The sequence below is a fragment of the Gorilla gorilla genome, chromosome 14 (genome assembly GCF_029281585.2).
Source record: "Gorilla gorilla gorilla isolate KB3781 chromosome 14, NHGRI_mGorGor1-v2.1_pri, whole genome shotgun sequence".
In the NCBI taxonomy this organism is placed as follows: Eukaryota; Metazoa; Chordata; class Mammalia; order Primates; family Hominidae; genus Gorilla; species Gorilla gorilla.
The window spans coordinates 42,362,091-42,388,538 of record NC_073238.2 but is presented as its reverse complement, the minus strand read 5'-3'; the positions used below and the strand labels follow the sequence as shown (position 1 = coordinate 42,388,538).

At 42.8% G+C, this 26,448-nt stretch overlaps 1 protein-coding gene across 1 annotated transcript in view; it reads left to right on the top strand.

Annotated features, from left to right (window-relative positions):
* The window catches only part of FLT3 (fms related receptor tyrosine kinase 3), a 97,763-nt gene that overhangs the window by 37,433 nt on the left and 33,882 nt on the right, over positions 1–26,448 (top strand). The window contains exons 3-9 of the mRNA XM_019039485.4: positions 960–1,162; positions 6,306–6,421; positions 11,087–11,216; positions 13,540–13,667; positions 13,986–14,125; positions 14,223–14,376; positions 15,317–15,485. Of these exons, the coding sequence (XP_018895030.4) occupies positions 960–1,162; positions 6,306–6,421; positions 11,087–11,216; positions 13,540–13,667; positions 13,986–14,125; positions 14,223–14,376; positions 15,317–15,485 (1,040 nt within the window). The remainder of the gene's footprint in view (positions 1–959; positions 1,163–6,305; positions 6,422–11,086; positions 11,217–13,539; positions 13,668–13,985; positions 14,126–14,222; positions 14,377–15,316; positions 15,486–26,448) is intronic.

Genomic DNA, 26,448 nt, shown 5'->3' with positions numbered 1-26,448 from the left:
ATATTATAGATTTTATAATTACGGTCTGATTAGTTTGCTGGGGGTGATAAAACAAACTACCACAGACTGGGCAACTTAAACCAACAGAAATTTATTATCTCACAATTCTGGAAGCTAGAAGTCCAAAATTAAGGTGTCAGCAGGGTTGGTTTCTTCTAAGGGCAGTGAGCAAGAATCTGCTCCAGGCCTCTCTCCTTGGTTGGAAGATGGCTGTCTTTCTGTTCACATGGTGTTCTTACTGTCTGTGTATCTGCCTTCAAATCTCCTCTTTTTTTTTTTTTTTTTGAGACAGAGTCTCACTCTGTTGCCCAGTCTGGAGTGCAGTGGTGCGATCTCAGCTCGCTGCAACCGCTGCCTCCCATGTTCAAGCCATTCTCCTGCCTCACCCTCCCGAGGAGCTGGGATTACAGGTGCCAACCACCACTTCCAGCTAATTTTTTGTATTTTTAGTAGACATAGGGTTTCACCATGTTGGCCAGGCCGGTCTTGAATTCCTGGCTTCAAGTGATCTGCCTGCCTCCGCGTCCCAAAGTGCTAGGATTGCAGGTGTGAGCCACCATGCCCTGCCTCCTCTTCTTATAAGGACACGAGTCATACTGGATTTAGGCCCACCCTAATGACCCATTTTAACTTGATTACCGCTGTAAAGACCATCTCCAAATAAAGTTGCATTTGAGGTTTAGGACTTCAACATATGAACTTGCAGAGGTAGGGGGACACACGCCATGACAGTCCGTACAACATTTTAGAAATGCAGCCCAGTGTTATTTATCTTTTCTTTAGAGAATTATAATTAATAGGACCTTCAGTCGGCAGCGTGTTCTCAGTGGGTTCCAGCTTGTGTGGGTGTTGCGTGCAGTGTGTCAGCATGCATATGTTTGGTAAAGTTTTGATGTGAAGAAGGGGAGGCCTTAGACCTGCAGTTTTCATGAATTCACTTTGTTCTATCTGCAACGTAGGTATCAGAATCCCCGGAAGACCTCGGGTGTGCGTTGAGACCCCAGAGCTCAGGGACAGTGTACGAAGCTGCCACTGTGGAAGTGGATGTATCTGCTTCCATCACACTGCAAGTGCTGGTCGACGCCCCAGGGAACATTTCCTGTCTCTGGGTCTTTAAGCACAGCTCCCTGAATTGCCAGCCACATTTTGATTTACAAAACAGGTAAGTGGAGGAATACCTTCTTGACATAAAATGTGGTTCATTTGGAATTTTGTTTCAAGTTTCTGTTCATGTTTATTGTAAACCTTTTTTTGTGTGTGAGTCAGGGTCTCTCTCTGTCACCCAGGCTGGAGTACAGTGGCACAATCTTGGCTCACTGTAGCCTCGACCTTCCAAGCTCAAGTAATCCCCCCACCCCAGTCCTCCCAAGTAGCTGGGACTACAGGCGTGTGCCACCACACCCAGCTAATTTTTTAAATTTTTTCTAGGCACCACGGTTTTTCACCATGTTGCCAAGGCTGGTCTTGAGCTCCTGGGTTTAAGCGATCCACCCACCTCAGCCTTCGAAAGTACCAGGATTACAGGTGTAAGCCACTGAGCCTGGCCTCAGCCTGTTTTTTGTAACTCTTATCTTCAGTGAAATAATGAACTAAAAATACAGTTAGGGCATCAATACATGACATTATATATCTGTCAAATCTCATAGGATGTATAATACAAAAAATGAACCCTAATGCGAACTATCTCGCTCTGTCATCCAGGCTGGAGTGCAGTGGCCTGATCTTGGCTCAGTGAAACTTCTGCTTCCCAGGTTAAAGTAATTCTCCTGTCTTAGCCTCCTGAATAGCGGGGATCACAGGCGCACACCACCACACCCAGCTAATTTTTGTATTTTTAGTAGAGATGGGGTTTCACCATGTTGGCCAGGCTGGCCTCGAACTCCTGACCTCAGATGATACTCCCACCTCGGCCTCCCAAAGTACTGGGATTACAGGCGTGAGCCACCGTGCCCGGCCCAAACTATGAACCTTAAAATTGGTTCATCAATTGTAACAAACATATCACACCTATGCAAGATGTTAATAATAAGGGAAACTGTGTGTGGAGGGAAGGGCATATATGGCATCTTTCTGTGTCTTCTGCTCAATTTTCCTGTAAGTCTAAAACTCTCTGAAAAGTAAAGTTGGTTGGGTGCAGTGGCTCATGCCTGTAATCCCAGCACTTTGGGAGGCCGAGGTGGGAGGATCACCTGAGGTCAGGAGTTCGAGACCAGCCTGGACAACATGGTGAAACCCCATCTCTACTAAAAATAAAAAAATTAGCCCGGCGTAGTGGTGTGGGCCTGTAATCACAGCTACTTGGGAGGCTGAGGCAGGAGAATAGCTTGAAGCCCGGAGGGGGATGTTCGGTGAGCCGATGTCACGCCACTGCACTCCACCCTGAGAGACAAGAGTGAGACTCCATCTCAAAAAAAAGAAAAAAAGAAACAGGTTAAGTCTATTAAGTTAAACCTATACACACAGACACATGTATAAGTATATAGAAAGCAGTGAGTGGCTGGCAAAATGTAAAACAAATAGTGAAAAGAATATCTAGGTTTTTTTTCCTTTTTCTTTTTTTGTTTTTTTAAATATTTTTACCTTATTTACAATTAAGAATTTTTTTTTTTTGAGGCAGAGTTTTGCTCTGTCTCCCAGGATGGAGTGCAGTGGCACGATCTCAGCTCACTGCAACCTCTGCCTCTCAGCTGCAAGCAATTCTTGTGCCTCAGCCTCCTGAGTAGCTGGTATTACAAGCACCCACCACCATTCCTGGCTAATGTTTTTTGTTTTCATTTTTTTTTTTTGTATTTTTAGTAGAGACAGGGTTTCATCATGTTGGCCAGTCTGATCTCAAACTCCTGACCTCAGGTGATCCACTCGCCTCAGCCTCCCAAAGTGCTGGGATTACAGGCGTGAGCCACCACACTGGGTCTATTTGGGATTTTTTAAGTGTCTTGTTTTTTAGTTGGATATCATGTTAAAGATAAAATTTAGAAAGTTTTCATTTCATTCTTGTTAGTGTAGCAAGAAATTTCTTTTTTAAATTTATTTATTTATTTATTTATTGAGGCGGAGTCTTGCTCTATTGCCAGGCTGGAGTGCAGTGGCATGATCTTGGCTCACTGCAACCTCCATCTCCTGGGTTCAAGCAATTCTCCTGCCTCAGCCTCCCGAGTAGCTGGGATTACAGGCACCTGCCACCACGACCAGCTAATTTTTGTATTTTTAATAGAGGTGGGGTTTCACCATGTTGGACAGGATGGTCTCCGTCTTTTGATCTCTTGATCTGCCCACCTCGGCCTCCCAAAGTGCTGGGATTACAGGCATGAGCCAAGCATCCAGCCAAGAAATTCTTAAAAAAAAAATTTTTTTTAAAGGAAATTTATTCTTGGGAAATGCTTGGGAAAAGAACATTTGATCTTATCTATTTTGTTTCACAATATGATAAGCAGAATTGCAATGTTATGTGCTATCTACAGATTATTTAGTAAGACATTGATCTGTCTGTGAGGAACATCGATCTCATCCAGAAAAATGTCTTAGCCAGGATGTGTGGGTAATGTCCTAACCCTGTATAGCTCTATGCTGATTGCTGCCCCCTGCTGTCCTTGTCCTCTTGCTGAAATGAGATGGGGCAAAGGACATAGGTCAATTAAATGCCCTCTTAACGCAGCCTTTCTTTTACATTCTTGTGGCTGTCCTGTTGTCCCTTAGGTGTAGAGAAGGCACGCGCTTTCCAGGAACTATGTAGTAAACAGTACCCAAATGGCCTGCAAGGGGTATCAGGCCCCTTGATAGGGTCTTGGAGAACGTCTCTGTGATCAACTTGTACCAGTTATTTGTATTCGTTTTTAAGGTCAAATACATTCTTCTCTTAAGTGATTTGCAGGACAGTGAGTATAGTTCTGAAGTTGAGTTCTAAATCTTGGAACACATTCATTTTCCTTTCCTCTTTTGAGATTGTATTACTCACTTCTTGTTTTTTGGCTGCAAATGTGCTGGGATTACAGGCGTGAGCCACAGTGCCAGCCACATTTTTTCTTTTTATTGGGAAGGCATCTCAATATGTTGCCCAGGTTAGTCTTGAACTCATGGCCTCAAGCGATCCTCCTACCTCGCCTCCCAAACTGCTGCGACTGCAGACGTGGTGGCTCACGCCAGGCGAATGGTTCAGAGAAAAAAAGTATATCATCAAAATAGATCTGCAGAAGCAAATCAAGTATATAACCTACTAATTGACTGTGTTTAAGAATGCAGGCCCATGTACTATTGAACCTGCTTGCTGCTTTAAAGCAGGGCTTCTCGAATATAACCTGTATTTGGATTGCCTGGAGATCTTGTTTAAAATGCAGATTCTGATGAGTAGGTCTCAGTGGGACCTGAGATTCTGCATCTTTGTCAACTGCCAGCTGATGCTAACACTGTTAGAGAAAGACTACACTTTGCACAGTTAAGGGTCTAAAGGTCAGAAAGTGTGAACTTATTTTATTATTTTATTTTATTTTATTTTTTGAGATGGAGTTTCAATCTTGTTGCCCAGGCTGGAGTGCAATGGCATGATCTTGGCTCACCGCAACCTCCGCCTCCTGGGTTCAAGCAATTCTCCTGCCTCAGCCTCCTGAGTAGCTGGGATTACAGGCATGCGCCACCCCACCCAGCTAATTTTGTATTTTTAGTAGACAGGGTTTCTCCATGTTGGTCAGGCTGGTCTCGAACTCCCGACCTCAGGTGATCCACCCACTTCGGCCTCCCAAAGTGCTGGGATTACAGGCATGAGCCACCATGCCTGGCCAGAAAGTGTGAATTTAAATCCAGCATCACTCAACAAAGTGCTAGGAGGACTGTCAGCTTTAGAGAGAGAGGATAGCACCAAATACACATCATAGTTATCTCTCGGAAGAGAATGCCCGTAACCCAATTTATGTTTACTGATTATCTGAAAAGTTAAAAATACTGACACTGAGACATCTTTCTCTTTACATCTAAGTGATATTCAGTGTAATTATGACTTTATAGGAACATGCCTTTTGTCAGATTTTGCTTGAGTTCTTTCAGTTAGACAGAGAAAGGCACAAACTAGGAGAACTTTTTTTTTTTTTAATCTCAGTGTTCTGTGAATGGGAAACTGAGGCTGAGGCTGGTGACCAGGTGACTTGGGCACATGTGATCACAGAGGGTGCTTTCTTATGGAAGGAAATGGCATGCCACTGCTAAAGGGACTGTATCACCAACACTGTGTGTGGGAGGTTTTTTTTTAATTTTTTTTTTTCGAGACAGAGTTTTGCTCTTGTTGCCCAAGCTGGAGTGCAATGGTGTGATCTTGGCTCACTGCAACCTCTGCCTCCCGGGTTCAAGCGATTCTCCTGCCTCGGTCTCCTGAGTAGCTAGGATGACAGGTGGGCGCCACCACGCCCAGCTAATTTTTTGTATTTTTAGTAGAAACAGGTTTCACCATGTTAGCCAGGCTGGTCTCGAACTCCTGACCTCAGGTGATCCACCCATCTCGGCCTCCCAAAGTGCTGGGATTACAGGCGTGAGCCACTGTACCTGGCCGTTTTTTTTTTTTTTTTTTTTTTTAATTTTTAAAAAATAGAGGTAGGGTCTCACTATGTGGCCCAGGCTGGTCTTGAACTCCTGGGCTCAAGTGATCTGCCAGCCTTGGCCTCCCAAAGTTCTGGGATTACATGTGTGAGCCACTGCACCCAGCTTACTGTGCTTTTGTTGTTGTTTTTTCAGTTTTTTTTTGAGACGGAGTTTCACTCTTGTCACCCAGGCTGGAGTGCAGTGGTGCGACCTGAGCTTGCTGCAGCCTTTACCTCCTAAGTTCAAGCAGTTCTCCTGCCTCAGTCTCCTGAGTAGCTGGGATTACAGGCGCCTGCTGCCATTCTCAGCTAATTTTTGTATTTTTAGTAGAGACAGGGTTTCACCATGTTGGCCAGGCAGGTCTCGGACTCCTGACCTCAGGTGATCTGCCTGCCTCGGCTTCCCAAAGTTCTGGGATTACAGGTGTGAGCCACCGCACCCGGCCTCCTGTGTGTTTTTAGATGGGAGTTTTCGATCCTAGAAGCTCAGAGAAGGTGAGATCATGGCACCGGAATGGAGCTCTCCCACCCTCAAGGGGAGGACTGGTTAAAAGTCAGGGTTCAACGAGCAACGCCCAGGCTGAGTGCTGGGCACATGACAGAAGCTGTGTTCTCCACAGAGCAGCTTCCGTGCCAGTCGGGGAACGCTGGAGTACCAAACTGCCTTTTTAGTCACTATGAAATTTTGTTTTTAGTTTCACACATTTTCCAAAATAACTAGTTCTCTTTCCTGTTTTGCAGAGGAGTTGTTTCCATGGTCATTTTGAAAATGACAGAAACCCAAGCTGGAGAATACCTACTTTTTATTCAGAGTGAAGCTACCAATTACACAATATTGTTTACAGTGAGTATAAGAAGTAAGTCCAGCCTGCTACTAGTATTCCAGCCTGGAATACAATATTTCAAAGGAGTGGTTTAGAACCCGTTAGCTTGACCATCTCCTCTAGACATATTCAGGTTTCCCTTGATACGTAGTTGGATTGATTAGATTCCTGTCAACCCTCTGTAGAACCTACAGAGGACTGAGAATCACTGATGAATCACTGATGTGTGCCGTGGGCTCTCAGAATGTGACTGCTGCTAAAAACGCCTGGGACGTCCTCTGTTCAGTAGCAGATGGCTGACAGGGAAGAAATGGAAAACACTTTGACCTTGGAATCAGAAGACCTCTGTTCTAATTCTGGTTCTGATACTACCACCTATGGCAGGTCACAATTTCTCTGAGCCCCAATTTCCTTATTGGTAAAATGAGGATAAAAATACGTACCTCACAGGATTGGAAGGTCTCAGCGTGATCCAATAGAACTTTCTGAGATGATGAAAATGATCTTTGTCTGTTCTTTCTGATACAGTAGCCACTGGCCACGTGGGGCTGTTGAACACTTGAAAGGTGGCTAAGGTGACTGAGGAACTAAAGTTTTAATTTTATTTAATTTTAATTTGTTAAAATTGGAATGTAAATAGCCCCATGCAGCTAGGGGCTACTGTGTTGGACAGCGCAGGCCCACACGCATGCCAGACCATATGCAAACTGTAAGGAACGGTCCAGATGTTCTTACCAAGGGAGGCAGCTGTGCAGTTGGCAGAGGCACCACCTGCGTGTGCTTTCTGGCTTCTCCTTGTTTTGTCCCCATCATGCACAGACTCGGTGCTATGCACACTGAACTTGCTGCTTCACCTTCCATGACCAAGAAGGACTAAAGGTGGCTGCATTCACTTAGGTCCTCGTGCTTTTAGGGGCCAGTGCAGTGCTCCAAAAACCCTGGGTTAATATAACTTGAAATTAGGTCCCCCCCACACATTGACACAACTTGCCAGGCTCTCCTCTTCCTTGTCAGTGACTCAATGTCCGGCCCACAGAGGTGCCCTGGGTCAGGAGTAACCACAACTGCCCTTTGCTGAAGATCTTTTGCCTGTTTCATCTCAGATGCTCACAGCGATCCTGCATGCATGTAGATGAGAAAACAGCCCCTCTGAGAGGTGTGGTGGTGGGCACAGCTGGAGGCTTTCTGCACCACACTGCCCTGGGTCTTGTGTGAGAATGTGTGGGTCTTGCTGTCAAAGCTACTAACAGAAGAGAGCACGCAAGAGTCCCAGAAGCGTCATCTTACTGGGGTTGGGGGTGGAGTAAGGTTCTAAAGTCAGCCTGTAAGGTATACATTAGCTAAAGTCAAAATTACCCAAAATTTATTCTGGAAAGTCCTTTAATTACTCTGAAAATGATAGGACCAGAGCCCTACAAGCTCCAAAGCCGAGAATCACCTTATGTTGCTCTTTAATGTCGGTCATGTTCCCTGCCCCCTTTCTAGTCCCTCACCGCCTCTGTGGGACAGTAAATACGTGCCCCAGGTTGGATGAAGCTAGGACATTTCTTGTTCTCTACTTCTCTTCCTCTTTCTCCTTTTTTCTCTCCTTTTAAAATTTTCTTGCCAAGTATAAACAGTTGTATAAGGTAAGTGGGCATCTGCTGTGTCTCTGTTATACTTAGGGTATATTCCTTTCACTTAAGATTTACAATGTAAAAATGTAACAACAATTATTCAAGTAAATTATAACTTATTTTTAGCATTCTGCAAGGTGGTGGGGTCCAAAAAATAGGTGGGAGAGATATGGCAACAGTCAGTGTGAAAAAGAGGAAAGGGTTTAGTCAACCACAAGCTCAGTATTAACCACCAGCGTGGCATGGTTGCCAAAAAAGTAAATTTGAACCTTGGCAGTGTTCATGAAAATATAACGTCTAAATTAAGGAAATTAATAGAAGATTATTCATTTCAGTTCTACTTTTTTAAAGATGAATACTGACAAAATGAGCAACCAGGATAGTGGAAAACTTGGAATTCTTTAAATTAGGAGCAGTTGAAGGAATTGGGAATGTGTAGTACATAGAAGGAAATGTTTTGAGGAGACGGTAAGATTGATTGCAGTGTAATGCAGAGGAAATTCTTTTGGGATTTGAGTCAGGAAACCTGAGCTAACTAGTTAAAGTACCTTGTATGGTAATTATCTCCCTTGATCTCGGTTTCTGATTTTAAATATTTGAAAGATTTTCATATGGAATCAAAGCTAGACTTTAAAGAAGTTGCTCTAGAGGGTATGATAAGAACCAATTGTTAGAAATTACAGGGAGAAAAAGTAAAAATCACCTCAAGATGGGAAAAAATACTTGCAGTTCACAGTCAACAAAGGATTAATAGTCATAATATGTAAAGTCAATAAGATAAACAATCTATATAAGTCAATAAGTCAATAAGAAAAACAAACAAAATGAAAACCTAGTAGAGAAATGAACAAAGGACATGAGTAGGCATTTCATTTTTGGAACATGAAACCTAAATGGTCAAGAAACATGTTAAAAGATAAACTTAGGCACATTAAAGTTGTACAGAGTATATTTGAGCAGAAAGCAATTCATGAATCAGGCAGTACCAGACGGCAAGCAGGTGGGCTCCAGTGAGGAGATTCAAGGGTAAGACTTCTTTCTATAATGTGTTCCCGGAAGCAAGACAAAGAAAAGATTTGATTGTTTAAAGAAGGACAGTCCCTCGATTGGTCAGTTTGCAGTTCCTCATTGATTAAGCTAAGTTGCATTTTGCTGCTCATATTGAATTGGGTTTGTTTTTTGCTTTTTGTTGTTGTTGTTTTTGTAGAGACGGGGTTTCGGCATGTTACCTAGGCTGATCTCGAACTCCTGGGCTCAAGCGATCCTCCCGCCTCACCCTGCCTAAGTGCTGGGATTACAGGCGTGAGCCACCGTGCCCGGCCTTTATTCTTTTCCTTTTTTTTTTTTTTTTGAGTTGTGTTTTGATTTGTTTACCTAGGAACTCAAGCTGTTAGAGTTGTTTCAGCCTAATGGACTCCCAATTAATTATTTTAACACATGTTAAATTAATAATGGAGAAATTAAATTAAGACCACAATGAAATACCATTTTATACTTGCTAGATTGCTGAAAATTAAGAAGTCTTGGTAAGTCTATAAAGCAATAGGTGCTCTCATATCCTGCTGTGTAACATAAATTAGTATAACCACTTTGGAAAACAAATGATCATTATGTGTAAGGCTGAATGTGCTCATACCATGTAGACCGGCAGTTCCACTCTTAAGAATGTTATTAAGGAAACTGTTATACACATGCCTCAGTACAAATGTGTAGAATGTTCAGAGCACATGGTTGATCTTACAAAAAACTGTGGCCAGGTGTGGTGGCTCATACCTGTAATCCAAGCACTTTGGGAGGCCAAGGCAGGAAGATCACTTGAGCCTGGGAGGTTGAGGCTGTAGTGAGCTGAGATTGCACCACTGCACTCCAGCCTGGGTGACAGAGACCCTGTCTCACACACACACACGGAAGGAAACAACCCAAATGTCTACTGCAAGAAAATGAAAAAATAATGATGTATTTACCAATAGAATATTATGTAGCAGTAAAAAAAAAAATGAATAAAGTATAGCTACATGTAAAACCATGGATGAATTTTAAAAACATAAGGTTGGATGAAAAAATGAAGTTGTAGAAGCTACATATTGATTGATAACACTATTTTGAAGCTCAAGAATGAAATAAATCAATATATTGTTTAGTGCCACATATTTATTTGGTATAACTACTTTGAAGAGTCCTCGAATAATAAACAAAATTCAGGATAAAGGATACGTGCAATTGAGAGGTGGGGAGAAGCACAAAAGTAGATCAAAAGGTATTTATTAATATTCTAGTTATTAGGTGGATAGTGGCTCCGTGGGTATTTGTTGTTGTTATGCTTTGAAATTTACACTCCATATATTCTTTCATATATATATATATATATCAAACAATACATAATATTTTCAAACAAAATTTATTGTAAGGAGAGAGGCTGGAATTCAGTATAGGGAAACTTTCTTTAAAAAAAAAAAAGTTTGTCAGAAATTAGAATGACCTACCCTGGGAGGTCATGAACTCCAGTCTCTAGAAGAGTCAAAGTAGAAGTAGAAAGTTTATGTTAGAAATAGCTGGGAGTGAAGGATGGTGTGTGTGTGTGTGATCCAGTGTGAGTGGGAGGCTCAACTAAACCTCTAAGTTCTGTTGCAATTCCAACTCCACCCTACCATGTTTCTTCTGTCTTTCTAAATCTTAGTATATTTCTGCCTAGTTGCAGATCAAATTATAGGAAGAAAGTTGAGGTCTAAACTATGTGTTAAACAAGGGTTTAAGCCATATGTTATTGCTAATTTCCTTTTTCCTGTGCCTATCAATATTTGTATTTTCACATGGCTTCACTCGACTACTTTAGTTAGCTGTGGATTTGTGAAATACCCAAAGAAATTGGCCAAGAGGAGAAATGTTCAAGTTGACACTGCAGCCAGAACTAAATTTAATATAATGGTTGGTTTGCTTTTGATGCCGTTATTATAAAAAAAGAAAAAAATATGTATACGTAATGGTTGCGAACTTTTCATAATGACATAGAATCCTTTTCTGAGGGGCTGCTAAGAGAATTATTTTTAAAATAGTAAAATGTTAATAACTTATGATGCTTTAGATACCCTGCTTTACACATTAAGAAGACCTTACTTTAGAAAAATGGAAAACCAGGACGCCCTAGTCTGCATATCTGAGAGCGTTCCAGAGCCGATCGTGGAATGGGTGCTTTGCGATTCACAGGGGGAAAGGTATGACACATCCATGGTAGCTGCTATTCTCATAATTTCCTTTTGGCCTTTTTCTAATGTAGTTGACATCAAGCTGTATCTAAAATTTAATTTATGCTCATTTAAACAGGAAACTTTGGCTTCTTAAAGTTAAAAAATGGCCAGTATAGGGCCGGGTGAAGTGGTTCACGCCTGTAATCCCAGCATTTCGGGAGGCCAAGGTGGACAGATCACTTGAGGTCAGGAGTTTGAGACCAGCCTGGCCAACATGGTGAAACCCCATCTCTACTAAAAGTACAAAAAATTAACTGGGTGTGGTGGCAGGCACCTATAATACCAGCTACTCTGGAGGCTGAGGCAGGAGAATCTCTTGAACCTGGGAGGCAGAGGTTGTGGTGAGCCGAGATCATGCCATTGCACTCCAGCCTGGGCAACAAGAGCGAAACTCCGTCTCAAAAAATAAATAAATAAAATTAAAAAAATAAAATAAATAAGTAATACAGAATGGCCAATGTGGGCTTCACAGGGAGGACAAGGATTTTTTTGGTGAGGGGCTTTTTGGAACCCCTCAAATCAACTGCAGGGCCCTTCCTGGGCATCATGCTACACAAGTAAAAGTCCCTCTACGTTCCAGGATTGTTGGCTCCCTGGGCATCTGGTTGGGGCAAAAAGAAAGATACTGATTTTAAAGTAGAATTATCTTATAAGTAAGAAATTCTAGGCTGGGCACAGTGGCTCACGTCTGTAATCCCAGCACTTTGGGAGGCCAAGACTGGCGGATCACGAGGTCAGGAGATCGAGACCATCCTGGCTAACATGGTGAAACCCCATCTCTACTAAAAATACAAAAAAAATTAGCCTATTAGCCGGGCGTGGTGGCGGGCACCTGTAGTCCCAGCTACTCAGGAGGCTGAGGCAGGAGAATGGCGTGAACCCGGGAGGCAGAGCTTGCAGTAAGCCGAGATCGCGCCACTGCACTCCAGCCTGGGTGACAGAGCGAGACTCCCTCTCAAAAAAAAAAAAACAGGAAATTATAGGCCGGGCACAGTGGCTCACACCTGTAATCCCAGCACTTTGGGAGGCCGAGGCAGGCAGATCACCTGAGGTTGGGGGTTCGAGACCAGCCTGACCAACATGGTCAAACCCCGTCTCTACTAAAAATACAAAAATTAGCCAGGTGTGGTGGTGGGCATCTGTAATCCCAGCTACTCAGGAGGCTGAGGAAGGAGAATTGCTTGAACCCGGGAGGCGGAGGTTGCAGTGACCTGAGATCGCGCCATTGCACTCCAGCCTGGGTGACAGAGTGAGACTCCATCTAAAAAAAAAGAAAAGAAAGGAAGAAAGAAATTCCTTGTGACAAAATGTTTAATTTCTGATTATCCTGTTTGTTCTGGAAAAGCAGTCTAATATGATTGTTTAAAGATATAGAATCTAGAGCCAGATAGCCTGGGTTTGAACCCTGGTTTGCTTAGCAGCTGTGTGGCCTTGGACAAGTTACTTACTCTCTGTGCCTCATCAGAAGAATGCGGATGACAACAGATACTTATAGGGTTGCTATGCTGATTAAATGAATTGATATATGTAAAGCACATAGAACAGTGCCTAGCCAATACTAAGTAAGGTATAAATGTTTACATAGTTTTTCATATATGCCAAAGTTAAGTTGCCACAAAGTAAAAATTCATGCAGTTTGAACTAATTAAAATTTACTAAACAACTTTTTTTTTAAAATAGGACCAAATAGAAGGAGAAAAAGTACCAAATACTTTGTTCCAAAGTGGTACAAAAGTTCACTTTCTGCTGAGGCAGGGAGAGGGGTTTTGCTCTGTTGAATACTTGGGAGTCTTGGCTGACTTCCCTTGTGGGTGGCACCTTGGCCCTCCTCTGTTCCTATGGGAACTCGGGTGACTTTTGAAACTTTAGCTTCCCCCTCCCCTACTGCGTCCCAAAAGGATGCTTACCTTGCTGAACTTCATGAAAGCCCAGTCATGCTTTTTCTCTTCTCTCTTTCCTCTCTTTTTTTCTTTATCTTCTTTCTCATTTTTTCCCCTTTCTTTCCCTGTCTTTAAACAATAGCAGCAAAGAGATCACCAAACATGAACAATTTTAAACTGTTTTGTTATGTAATTCTCCTTAGTGTTATTCTAATTCATTGAGATAATGAGTAACTAGCTAGCTCCCCTCTGAGCTCTTAGCTGAAACCATAGACAGGCTTGTTTACCTTTTGACCTTTTGTTTACCGTTTGACCCTTAAAACTGGCTCTAGAACTTTGTTCTCCTCTTGAGCATTCATTTGTAATTTTAAAACTTGTTTAGCCAAATGGTACTTCTTTTCTAATTGCAGCTGTAAAGAAGAAAGTCCAGCTGTTGTTAAAAAGGAGGAAAAAGTGCTTCATGAATTATTTGGGACGGACATAAGGTGCTGTGCCAGAAATGAACTGGGCAGGGAATGCACCAGGCTGTTCACAATAGGTAACACTATAATATCACGCACTTTCATTTTCAGTGACCAGTTCTTAGCAACTATCAGGAACTAACAGTAACTGCGTAGGTGATCATTCAACTTCAAAAATCCTGTCATTCCTTCAGGATGTAAATGCAATATTATGGATTCTGTAAATGCTGATTTCTTCATAAAAGAGGAGTCAGTCTCTAAAAGCTTCTTTTATTAATGTGGTTAGTAATATTTGAGATGATGCTAAAGTCTTTGTTCAGAATGTTCAGGATATCTTTTGTGATGAGGCAAAAATCACTTTTTTTTTTCTCACTTGGGATGTTTTCATCTCCTAGATCTAAATCAAACTCCTCAGACCACATTGCCACAATTATTTCTTAAAGTAGGGGAACCCTTATGGATAAGGTGCAAAGCTGTTCATGTGAACCATGGATTCGGGCTCACCTGGGAATTAGAAAACAAAGCACTCGAGGAGGTAATAGGACAAGTTTGTATTCTGAAAATGCAGGAACAATTAACTAATAGTCCGGATTGAAAACATTAAATGCAAACTCTGTTTTATTAAAACCTAGGGCAACTACTTTGAGATGAGTACCTATTCAACAAACAGAACTATGATACGGATTCTGTTTGCTTTTGTATCATCAGTGGCAAGAAACGACACCGGATACTACACTTGTTCCTCTTCAAAGCATCCCAGTCAATCAGCTTTGGTTACCATCGTAGGTAATGCAGGCTGCTCACACAGTCTTTATTCGTATTTTTAGTTGCTTTAGTGTGGAATGTGAAGTATGTGGTACAAATTCTCATTTCAATATAATGCTACTATCAGACACTAAGAAAGAAACTGAGTTAGAATAGCTTTGCAAAGATAATCTGCCCACCCTCTTCCTTTTCCCGTTAAACCAGGCTCACTTGAATGCCACTGTCTTTGCATATAACACATTGTAATATGACCATCTGTTTGTGTACTTTTATCCTCCAGTAGACTGTAAGTTTCTTAAGGACAAGAACAACTCATTCTATCCTTGTAGTTCCAGAACCTGACACAGAGCCTGACACAAAATGGACAATAAATACTAGTTCTAAGAACCAACTAACCGCACTGTTAGGGCAGTGAGCACTGAGAGACAGTACAAGCCCTTAGATGCACTGAAATTTTGGTGGGGTATGTAGGATCTGAAAATAACCACAGTTCAGTAATCTCAGATTAGGGCACAGCGTTCAGCCATAATGAAAATGCCAAGAAATACAGTGATGCTTTTAGCAGATTAATAAGGAAGTGTTCCATAAGGCAACCTCGTGAATATTGCTAGCCAGATTGCTCTTTTATTTGTGCCTTGAGTTTATTTTACTCTCTCTCATCAATGGAAGAGTGGTGCTGGCTGAGAGCAGGGGCCAGACAGTCAATTATCTACATCCCATTCTTTTTCTTTCCTTCTTTCTTTTTTTAAACATTTCTTAACTTCGAAAGATGATGAGCTCAGGCTTAGAACTAGGGATAGGACTCCTGGGTTTTCACTTGGATTATCCAACCTGACCTGCAGCATGCCAACACTTGAGTTTTCCTCTGTTAAACTGATGAATACAAGTTTATTTTATCTTCTCAATACATTTCCCTATGAATATTATTAACTAACTCATAAATGCCTATTTTTTCTTACAGAAAAGGGATTTATAAATGCTACCAATTCAAGTGAAGATTATGAAATTGACCCATATGAAGAGTTTTGTTTTTCTGTCAGGTTTAAAGCCTACCCACAAATCAGATGTACGTGGACCTTCTCTCGAAAATCATTTCCTTGTGAGCAAAAGGGTCTTGATGACGGATACAGGTGAGACCACAAAGGACTCTAAGATACCATTTTTAGCATAATTCTCCTTGCTTGTTGCCCGTGAGAAAGACAGTTTTATACTTATGGAAGCAAATTCACTTATGAGTTTGACTATTATTGAGTTGAAATTGGAGATAAGAAAACAATAAGCAGATGTGAGGATACGGTAGCAGTCTTACCATTACTTTAGATAATATAACCTGCTGCATGAAAACAGAAAGAACCGTATTAGTCTGGTCTAGTTTGAGTCTGGTTCTCTGGCATTTTCTGAGTCACAAGGTAGTTTTTACTTCCTGTTTGAGAGTGCGGTGAGTAGTACACTGAGTCTCCCCTAAAACATTTGCAGACGATTGAGGAAGTAAAACTCCTTAAAAACAGAAAAACATTACTCATAGGTGTATTGATTTAAATTTTCAAAAAATAGATTCAGAAATAGCCCAATAGTAAGTGCTGAAGGAAAATGTTGTTTTCCTTGGGATTTGTATGAGAAACTATGCAAGATTCTTTTTTTTAAGAAAAACAAATTTTCTTTTCTTTTTCTTTTTCTTTCTTTCTTTTTTTTTTTTTTTTGAGATGAGGTCTCACTCTGTCACCTAGGCTATAGTGCAGTGGTGCAATATTGGCTTACTGCAACCTCCACCTCCCAGGCTCAAGTGATCCTCCCACCTCAGCCTCCCAAGTAGCTGGTACCACAGGTGCACACCACCACACCTGACTAATTTTTTGTATTTTTGGTAGAGACAGGGTTTTGCCATGTTGCGCAGGCTGGTCTCGGACTCTTGAGCTCAGGAGATTCACCCTACCTGGGCCTCCCAAAGTGCTGGGATTACAGGTGTGAGCCACTGCACCCAGCCGAAAGATTCTCTTGTGGGAGGAATTCTCCATTCCTTCTTTGGAAAACAAAAAACAACTTTCCCCTATATCTTCTATAGTTATGACGTCTCTTGTCTCTTTAAACTAATGCTATGGAACATGGTTTTGGACTAGACTATGAGACACTGAGACACACATGTTATCTTTCAAACAAGTCAATGGACTAGAATAAATCATCCTTTCTCAGCATGTGGTCTGTTGAACAACTGTGTAAGAATCATCTGAGCAAATGTTTAAAATGTGGATTCCTGGCTCCCATTCCAGACATGCTGACTCAAAACTGGGGCAAAACACTCAGACTCTGCTTTTTTAATGAGAACCTTTGGTGATTCCTATCACAGGTCTAGATCTGTGCTGTCCGGTACGGTAGCCACCAGCCACATGTGGCTATTGAGAGCTTGAAGTGTGTCTGGTCCAAATTGAGATGTACTCTAATTGTAAAATACACACTAGATTTTGAAGACCTAGTATGAAAAAAAGAATGTAAAATATATTATTAATAATTTTTATATTGGCTGGGCTCGGTGGGTCACATCTGTAATCCCAGCACTTTATGAAGCCAAGGCGGGTGGATTGCTTGATCCTAGGAGTTTGAGACCAGCCTGAATAACATGGCAAAATCCCATCTCTACAAAAAATACAAAAATGAGTTGAGTGTGGTGGTGTACACCTTTAGTCTCAGCTACTTGGGAGGCTAAAGTTGGAGGATTGATTGAGCCCAGGTGGTCGAGGCTGCAGTAGCCATGATCACGCCACCGCACTCCAGCCGATGCAGAGCAAGACCCTGCCTCAAAAAGAAAAAATAATAATAAAATTAAAACAATTTTTATATTGATTATATATTAAAATGATAGTATTTTGGATATATCGCATTCAGCGAAATGTTATTAAACTTAATTTCACCTGCTTCCTTTTACTTTATACAGCCAACAGAATTTGTAAATGATGTACAAGGCTTGAAGTTGTGACTCACATTCTATTTCATTGGCTAGCCCTGTTCTAGATGAAGAGTAGGAGTTCTTTTCACCTTGATTCTGCTAAGTGTTTGTTTCATGATTATTGTGTTACTCTTTATACCTAAAAGGGATTTGTACTAAAAGTCCCTTGTTGGGACTTTTAGAATCTCAGTGCAGGGTTTGCATGGAGTTGTCTACTGTCTCTTACTGAAACCCCCCCAATGTTCAGAGCATTCATTTTTAAAGTAATTAAGAATGCAGACTGGTCTGGGAGCTGACTGAAACACACTCCCCCAAACTCAGGGTTTGTCAACAGTGGCGCTGCTGGCATGTTGAGGTGGATAATTCTTTGTTGTGAAGGACTGTCCCTTGCATTGTAGGATACTTTTCAGCATCCCAGGTCTCCTCCCACTGGATGCCAGGAGCACATTCCCTTTTCCCAGTGTGACAACCAAAAATATCTCCAGACACTGCCAAATTGAGAAAAATAACCCCTGGCATTTTTTTTTTTTTGAGAACCATTGCCTTAGAGGCATCACCCCACAGTCGTCATAAGCTGTTATTCAGAAATATCAAGCTTTTTTTTTTTTTTTTTTTGAGACAGAGTCTTATTCTGTTGCCCAGACTGAAGTGCAGTGGCACGATCTTGGCTCGCTGCAAGCTCCTGGGTTCAAGCAATTCTCCTGCCTCAGCCTCCTAAGTAGCTGGGATTATAGGTGCATGCCACCATGCCCAGCTAATTTTTTGTATTTTTAATAGAGATGGGGTTTCTTCATGTTGGCCAGGCTGTTCTCGAACTCCTGACCTCAAGTGATCCAACCGCCTCAGCCTCCCAAAGTGCTGGGATTACAGGCATGAGCCACCGCGCCTGGCCCATCAAGCTTTTAAATGTAGAAGGTTGGAGAGTCAGCCCCTCTTTACCCTAGTTGACTTGATTACCACTTGGCCTGTGTTCAGAAGGAAATCAGCATATCACTGTCCCCTCTCTCCTTTGTATCCTATCCCCATGTTAGATAAGCTCTTAGCATTATGGGAATCTCTTCTGAACCTGATTCAAAGAGAGAAGGGGTCAATTCAATTTAGTTCAACAAATATTACTTTAATATCCTCTTGATGGGTGTGATGCTGTGATGAGCTGCAAGAGTGAATAAGGTAATGTTGCTTTCCCTCTCCCCCAAGAATGTACACAGATTGCTACTGTGCTGGTGATATCTGGTATAACCTTTTGAGATTTTACAGAATCGCCAGTTGGGGACCATGTCACTGACATATGGGTCATGGGCCAATGTAGTGGGCTGCTTCATGTAGTTTCATTCCATGGCCACAATCCATACCCATGACCCCACGTTGTTATCCTATAGAGGTAGCCAAATGAATGAATTAGGTGAGCTCCTGACTCCTATACCGTTTTGTACCTCACTCATTCCTACTTATCTGGCAACAGATAAGTATGTATGTCACATCTCACCAGGGAGTTTATAAACTCTAAGAATAGGTGTGCTGCCATATTTCTCTATCTTTGTACAATGCCTTGTTCAGTAAGTGTGTTTAATAAATGAATGAATTCATCATCATATCTGGAATGCAACTCACAGTGCAGTCTGGGCCAAAGATGAGTCGACAGCATCCTCTTCGCTACAAGGACCATGCCCATGGTTCTTAGCACGACACCCAGTACTCAGTGTTTGTTGTATTTGAAAGTTCTTGAAGAGCTACGGTGTTTGTGCTAATGATGTGCGTTGTTGGTACTGATAATGTACCAGGTGTTATGGGCCACTGACGACACACAGCAAAGGAAAGATGGGCCCTCCTTCTTCATGAGAAAACATGCTCAAAGTACTGAACAAGAAACGAACAACACAAAATTTGAACACGCCTCTGAGTGCTCTAAATATCTTTTTCTCTCCACATGAGGCTCTATGTTGAGATGGGGATGGAGGACTAGATTATAGTCAGGGGTCATTTCCACTTTTCTTTCTTTTTGCCTTTTTTTTTTTTTTTTTTTTGAGACAGAGTCTCACTCTGTCGCCCAGGCTGGAGTGCAGTGGCATGATCTTGGCTCACTGCAACCTCCGTCTCCCGGGTTCAAGTGATTCTCCTGCCTCAGCCTCCCTAGTAGCTGAGATTACAGGCATGTGCCACCCTGCCCAGCTATTTTTTTTTGTATTTTTAGTAGAGACGGGGTTTCGCCATGTTGGCCAGGCTGGTCTCGAACTCCTGACCTCAAATGATACGCCCACCTCGGCCTCCCAAAGTGCTGGGATTACAGGTATGAACCACCGCGCCTGGCCCTTCTTTTTGCTTTTTTTTTTGAGACGGAGTCTCGCTCTGTCACCCAGGCTAGAGTGCAGTGGCGCAATCTTGGCTTACTGCAACCTCCTCCTCCTGGCGGAGGTGATTAAGTGATTGTCCTCCCGGTGGAGGTGAGTAAGTGATTCTCCTGCCTCAGCCTCTCGAGTAGCTGGGATTACAGGCACACACCACCACACCCGGCTAATTTTTGTATTTTTAGTAGAGACGGGGTTTCACCATGTTGGCCAGGCTGGTCTCGAACTCCTGACCTTGTGATCTGCCCACCTCGGCCTCCCAAAGTGCTGGGATTACAGCCGTGAGCCACCTTTCCTGGCTTCTTTTTGCTTTTTAGAGTCAGGGTCTCGCTATATTGCCCAGGTTGGATTCTAACTCCTGGGCTCAAGTGATCCTCCCGCCTCAGCCTCCTGAGTAGCTGCAACTTGGCGTGTGCCACTGCACCCGTCTTTCCTTTTGACTTTTTATTATAGAAAGTTTCAAATTTACTAATAAGTTGAAATAATAGTGCATGAGCATTTTTTACCTACCACCTAGATTTAACAATTTAATTGAACCGAATTTGGTTTGTGAAGTACAGTATTTTAGTCATGTATCAAGATTTTATAGGCAAAGTGATACAATTTTTTAAAAATCTGTTACTGAAAGGCCCCTGTAATAACACTACCCCTGAAAAAACTTTGGTGTGGTCATGGTATGTGCACCAGAAATCTCTCGGCTTCCCCACTTTCATGGCTTCATTTCTCCAATTTACTTCCTCAAATATTACGCCAAAGTTTACTAGGGCTTGCCTTTATATGTTTACATTTTATTAAATTATAACTTTCTAGCCGTCCTGGTGTCCTGGTCCTGATAAAGGTTTCCAGGATATTTCACCCATTAGTTTGTATAATTTCCTATCTCTACAGACTTAATTACAAATTCCAAATCTACCTTAGCTTTTTCCACTTTTATGGGGAAAAAAAAGGAATGGGACTGTTGTAATTACTTAGTAACCTCTTCTGAAACCTTCTCCTTAGCCTTGCCTAAGCCTGATGTTTTCCTTTTTCCTGAAATATTTAATTTTCCAACTCTGTGAATCTAAGTTTTGCCCACAGTAGGCACTAACCGAGTGCTTACGGGGTAAACAGCTGTGTGGTGGTCTTTTGGGTTCTGGGTGGTGAGCCAGGGTCCCGCTCAGAAGAACCACAAACTGAAAAGCAGGCTGTCACATACAGTGAGTGACACACAATTACAGAAGATTATGGAGCCTGGGAGAGGAGTCATGTTTTTTTTTTTTCCTATTTTCTGAAGGAGTTGAGCCTTGAGCATAGACAGAAAGGAGGGAAAATGAGGGAAAAGTTTGAGTCTAGAGAAATACCAGCAGCTCCTACCTAAATGCCATTCCCATTCACTTCTGCAGTTTGAGACAACATTCCTGGCTGCAGGTCTTCCCAAGACCCCACTCAGTTGTAAGTTATTAACCACATCTTAAGAAGCCATTCTGTGAGAATAAAAGATCCTTCTTTGAGCTCTTACCATGTGCAAAATCCTATAGGTGTATTACCTCATTTAACTCTCATAATCCCATTTTATGAACTGTGGAAATTGAGGCTAAATTACTTGCCCAATCACAGAAGGCAAAGCCAATACCCTTTATTCATTCTTTTTTTCTGAAATTGCCTTAAAAAAACCACCATAATTCCACCTCCAGAGATAACATTGCAGACTTTTTCTATGTAAGCACCATGATAGAAACATACAATATGGATCTTTGTATAAACATGAAATAAGGTACCATTTGTAATCTGATTTTTCACTTAAAATATATCATGAATATCTTTCTATATTAATAAGTATGTTGTTATATCTACCTTATTGCTGTAATGGCTGCATAGTATTCCACTTTTTAGAAATTTTTATTTTAACTAACTCCTATTGATGGGCATCAACTTTACTTTTTTTTCTTTCTTTCTTTGACATTTTTATTTTATTATTATTATTATTATTATTATTATTATTATTATTATTATTTCGGATGAAGGCTTGCCCTCTCACCCATGCTGGAGTGCAGTGGCGCGATCTCGGCTCACTGCATCCTCCACCTCAAGCGATTCTCCTGCCTCAGCCTCCCGAGTAGCTGGGATTACAGGCGTGTGCCACCGTGCCCAGCTAATTTTTTGTATCTTTAGTAGAGACGGAGTTTCACCATGTTGGCCAGGCTGATCTCGAACTCCTTACCTCAAGTGATCCTCCTCCTTTGGCCTCCCAAAGTGCTGGGATTGCAGGCGTGAGCCATCGTTCCCAGCCAAGAAACCCCTTTTCTTAGTTTTAATGAGAACGCATCTTCTTAGACACCGAGGTATTGTTTTACTGTAAACTCAAATGTCCTGACCTCCGTCTCCTGCCGGCTGGCCATTTGTAGAAAACCCCTAGGCGAAAGAGGAAGCTTTGCATCTCCCAATCAGCCTAATTGGTTAGTCCCCTTGGAATTCCCATGGGGTCAGGACACGGTTGTCATTGTAGTTGTCATTGTTTCCAGGGTTAACTGTCATAAGCATGAGGAAAGGCAGTTTAAAGCCATTGGATATTCAGTTTTGTGTTCCTGCATTTATGTGACCAATTTCATACTTGGAGTTTGTTCAGAAGAGTGAAAAATATTTCGAGTGCTATCTCTTCTAAACCGTGGCAAACCACACTCTATTAAGACAGCACAGAAGACTGAGGAAGAAAAATGTTTACGAAACATTTTGCTTTGGTCTGCCTCATGATAAGTAATTGTACCGGTCATTACTTTTTCCACTGAATTGACTGGTGTCTCTGACATGCTCTCCGGTGAGCCGCAATGGCTTCATTACCTCCTCTCTTCTCCTTTTTCAGGGTCTTTGGCCATTGTCCAGAAAGAATTACACTTTCCCTCTTAGAAGCTCACGTCTTTCTTCTCTTGGGCCACTTCCACGCCAGCCTCTTCCACACTGCCTTCCTGAGGTCAGGCACTGGCATGGAGCTCTGTTTCCTCTTCTCCTCCCTAGGGTTGTAATCTGGCTTTCCCCCAATCTTTCTATTGTTTCCACTTCACCAGTGATTTCCTCCTTGTTGTCCAGAAATAGGTCAGGATAAGAAATTCCCCTTTTTGACTTCTTCAGCCTTCTTGTTAACAAAGCAAAACAAGGTTGAATACCTTATTCAATGCTCAGCATTTTTTTTTTTTTTTTTTTGAGTCCGAGTCTTGCTCTGTTGCCTAGGCTGGAGTGTAGTGGCTCCAGCAATTCCCCTACCTCGGCCTCCCAAGTAGCTGGGACCACAGGTGTGTGCCATCACACCCAGCTAATTAAAAAAAAAATTCTGTAGAGACAAGGTCTTGCCATGTTTCCCAGGCCGATCTCAAACTCCTGGGCTCAAGTATTGCACCCTCCTCGGCCTCTCAGAGTGCTGGGATTACAGATGTGAACCCCTGCACCCACCCAAAGGTCAACTTTTAACTGCCTGAAACTTTTGATAGGTCAGAGAGATGAATTCTCTTGTTCACAATACACAGTCAGAATTACCTTGGCTTACGAGTTCAGGGCACAGAACATTGGTGTCACACAAACGTGGGCTCAAAAGCTGCAATTACACAGTGGCATTTTGTGGATTTTTTTTGTAGAGATGGGATCTCAGTAGATTGCCAAGGCTGGTCTCAAACTTCTGGCCTCAAGCAGTCCACCCATCTCAGCCTCCCAAAGTGTTGGGATTACAGGTGTGTTTTGAGTCTTGGGGACCAACTGGGATTCTCTTCTCCCCTTTATCTTCTGTATCCAATCTAGCCCCTGCCATTTCTTTTTTTCTGGTGCCTCTTGGGTTTGCTCTTTTCTCTCCTTTCCCATTCTCCTCCATTAAACAACGCTCCTCTTGTCATGCTCCGAAACCTCAAATCTGAACTTTTACTTCTCCTATCACAGAAACTTCCCACACTCTAACTGCTTATTACCCCTCTACCTTCACCACCAAATTGTAAATTCTGTGAGAACAGAAACCCAATTTTTTGAATTTGCTATTGTGTCCTCAATTTCCATCACAAACAGGTTCTAACACTGACAGTTGAATGAAGGAACGAATGAATGAGTTCTTGGATTGCTACAACTGCCTTTAAACTTCTAGTAAACTTTTGCTGCCATCGGCAGGTGAATATAAAACACTCTTCATAGGCCAAGCCACCCTGACTCATACCTGTTATCCCAGCACTTTGGGAGGCCAAGGTGGGGAGGATGGCTTGAGGGCAGGAGTTTGAGACCAGCCTGGGCAACATAGTGAGACCCCATCTGTACAGAAAAATTACATAAAATAAAATTAAGGCTAGGTGCAGTGGCTCATGCCTGTAATCCCAGCACTTTTGGAGGCCAAGGAGAGACGATCACATGAGGTCAGGAATTCAAGACGAGTCTGGCCAACATGGTGAACCCTGTCTCTATGAAAACTATAAAAATTAGCTGGCTGTGGTGGCGTGCACCTGTAATCCCAGCTACTTGGGAGGCTGAGGCAGGAGAATTGCTTGGACCCAGGAGGCAGAGGTTGCAGTGAGCCAAGATCATGCCACTGAACTCCAGCCTGGGCGACAGAGTGAGACTCCATCTCAAAAAAAAAAAAAAAGTTTTATTGCAATGCTCAGGGCAGTAAGCATTGTAGTAGAAAATAAGTAATTTGTATTTTTAAAATGTGTAATTCATCCCGGCACTTTGGGAGGCTGAGGTGGGTGGATCACTAGGTCAAGAGATCAAGATCATCCTGGCCAACATGGTGAAACCCCATCTCTACTAAAAACACAAAAAATTAGCTGGGCGTGGTGGCGGGCACCTGTAATCCCAGCTACTCAGGAGGCTGAGGCAGGAGAATCGCTTGAACCCGGGAGGCAGAGGTTGCAATAAGCCGAGATAGTGCCACTGCACTCCAACCTGGGTGACAGAGTGAGACTCCATATCAATAAATAAATAAAGTAAGTAAATAAAATACTGTTCATGATATTCTGCTCCCATGAGAGGCTTGCTGTTCCTCCTCACTGCGGCCCTATGACTTCCCGTCTGGCGCCTTCAGTCGCTGCTTCGTCTCCTCCTTGGATGCCTTTTCTTTTGTCCTCTCATCAAAACCAACTCATCCGTGAGGCTCCAGCTCGAGCTCTATCTCCTCTATGAAGCCTCCAAACCTTTCCCACCGACACAGACCTCTGCCTTCTTTGATCATCTGCTGGACTTCAGTTTAATGCTTTAATGATTCCACTTGTATGGGTCCTGTCTACCAACCCGGTTTAGGTATCTTTGAAGATAGGAGCTACCTACTTTTTAGGTCTTTTGCATCCTCCACACTCCTCATCTAAAGCTGCGTCCACTCTGACTCACCTTCCTAACCTGCCAGGCAGGGTCTTTTTGTTTTTTAAACTTTAAGTAGGCTAGGCCGGGCGCAGTGGCTCATGCCTGTAATCCCAGTGCTTTGGGAGTCTGAGGCAGGCAGATCACAAGGTCAGGAGATCGAGACCATCCTGGCTAACACGGTGAACCCCGTCTCTACTAAAAAATATAAAAAATTAGCCGGGCATGGTGGCAGGAGCCTGTAGTCCCAGCTACTCCAGAGGCTGAGGCAGGAGAGTGGCGGGAACCCGGGAGGCGGAGCTTGCAGTGAGCCGAGAGCACTCTGCACTCCAGCCACTGCACTCCAGCCTGGGAGACAGAGCGAGACTCTGTCTCAAGAAAAAAAAAAAAAAAACTTTAAGTAGGCTATGTGGAGGTCGAGTTAGATATCTTCGGAACAAGCCTTAGATTTCTTTTTCTGTTTTAAGGGAATTTTTTTGTTTTTCTCCAATTTTGTTACTGTGAGTGCACGAAGGCATATTCAACAGCTCATTGCTCCCCTGCCTCTCCTGCACCATCCAACATCTCACTGCAGTATCCAGCAACCCACAGGCCTGCTGGGTGTGGTGGACAGTCCCCAAGATCAGGTTATCCGTGTCAAAATATTGAGTGGTTGATGAGTGCTCCAAGTAGGCACTAGAGCCTGCTGAGAGCACTCAGGTTTCTGCACAAGCTCAGTGGATTTGAGCCCTCATCATTGTTCATTGCTATGTAAGTCAAGGGTTGGTCATAGGTCCTGCCTTGGACTGTCATTTCAGGAAGCAGGGCAGCTACAGCAGCAGTCCCCAACGTTTTTGGCACCAAGGATCCATTTTGTGGAAGACAATTTTTCCATAGATTGGGGGTAGGGGGATGGTTTCGGGATGAAACTGTTCTATCTCAGATCATCGGGGATTAGATTCTCTTAAGGAGCGCGCAACCTAGATCCCTGGCGTGTGCAATTCACAGTGGGGTTTGCGCTCCTGTGAGAATCTAATCCCTCTGCTGATCTGACAGGAGGCGGTAAAGCTCTCTTGCCTGCTGCTCACTTCCTGCTGTGCGGCCCCTTTCCTAACAGGCCATGGACAGGTACCAGTCTGCGGCTGGGGGGCTGGGGACCTCTGAACTACAGGCTTCTCCACCTGCACAAGTTCTGAGAAGTCAGACTATCCAGAGCAAGAGGGGCAGGAACTTCCTTGTCTCACTGAGAATCTTCGGCCAATCCCAACTCTCAATGGGCATATGACTCACACGGTGATCATCTTAAAATGCAGATTCTGAGTCAGTGATTTGAAAAGGGACCTGAAATCTTGCAATTGTAACAAGCTCCCAGATGATACCAATGGCGATGTTGATGCTGCCTGTCTGTGGACCACACTTTGAGTAGCAAGGGTCTGCAATATGGACATTTCCTTTTCCAGTGAACTTGAGCAAGGGAGGAGCATTTCAAGGAAGACACCTCCCATGCACACTGTCATTAGTTGCAGC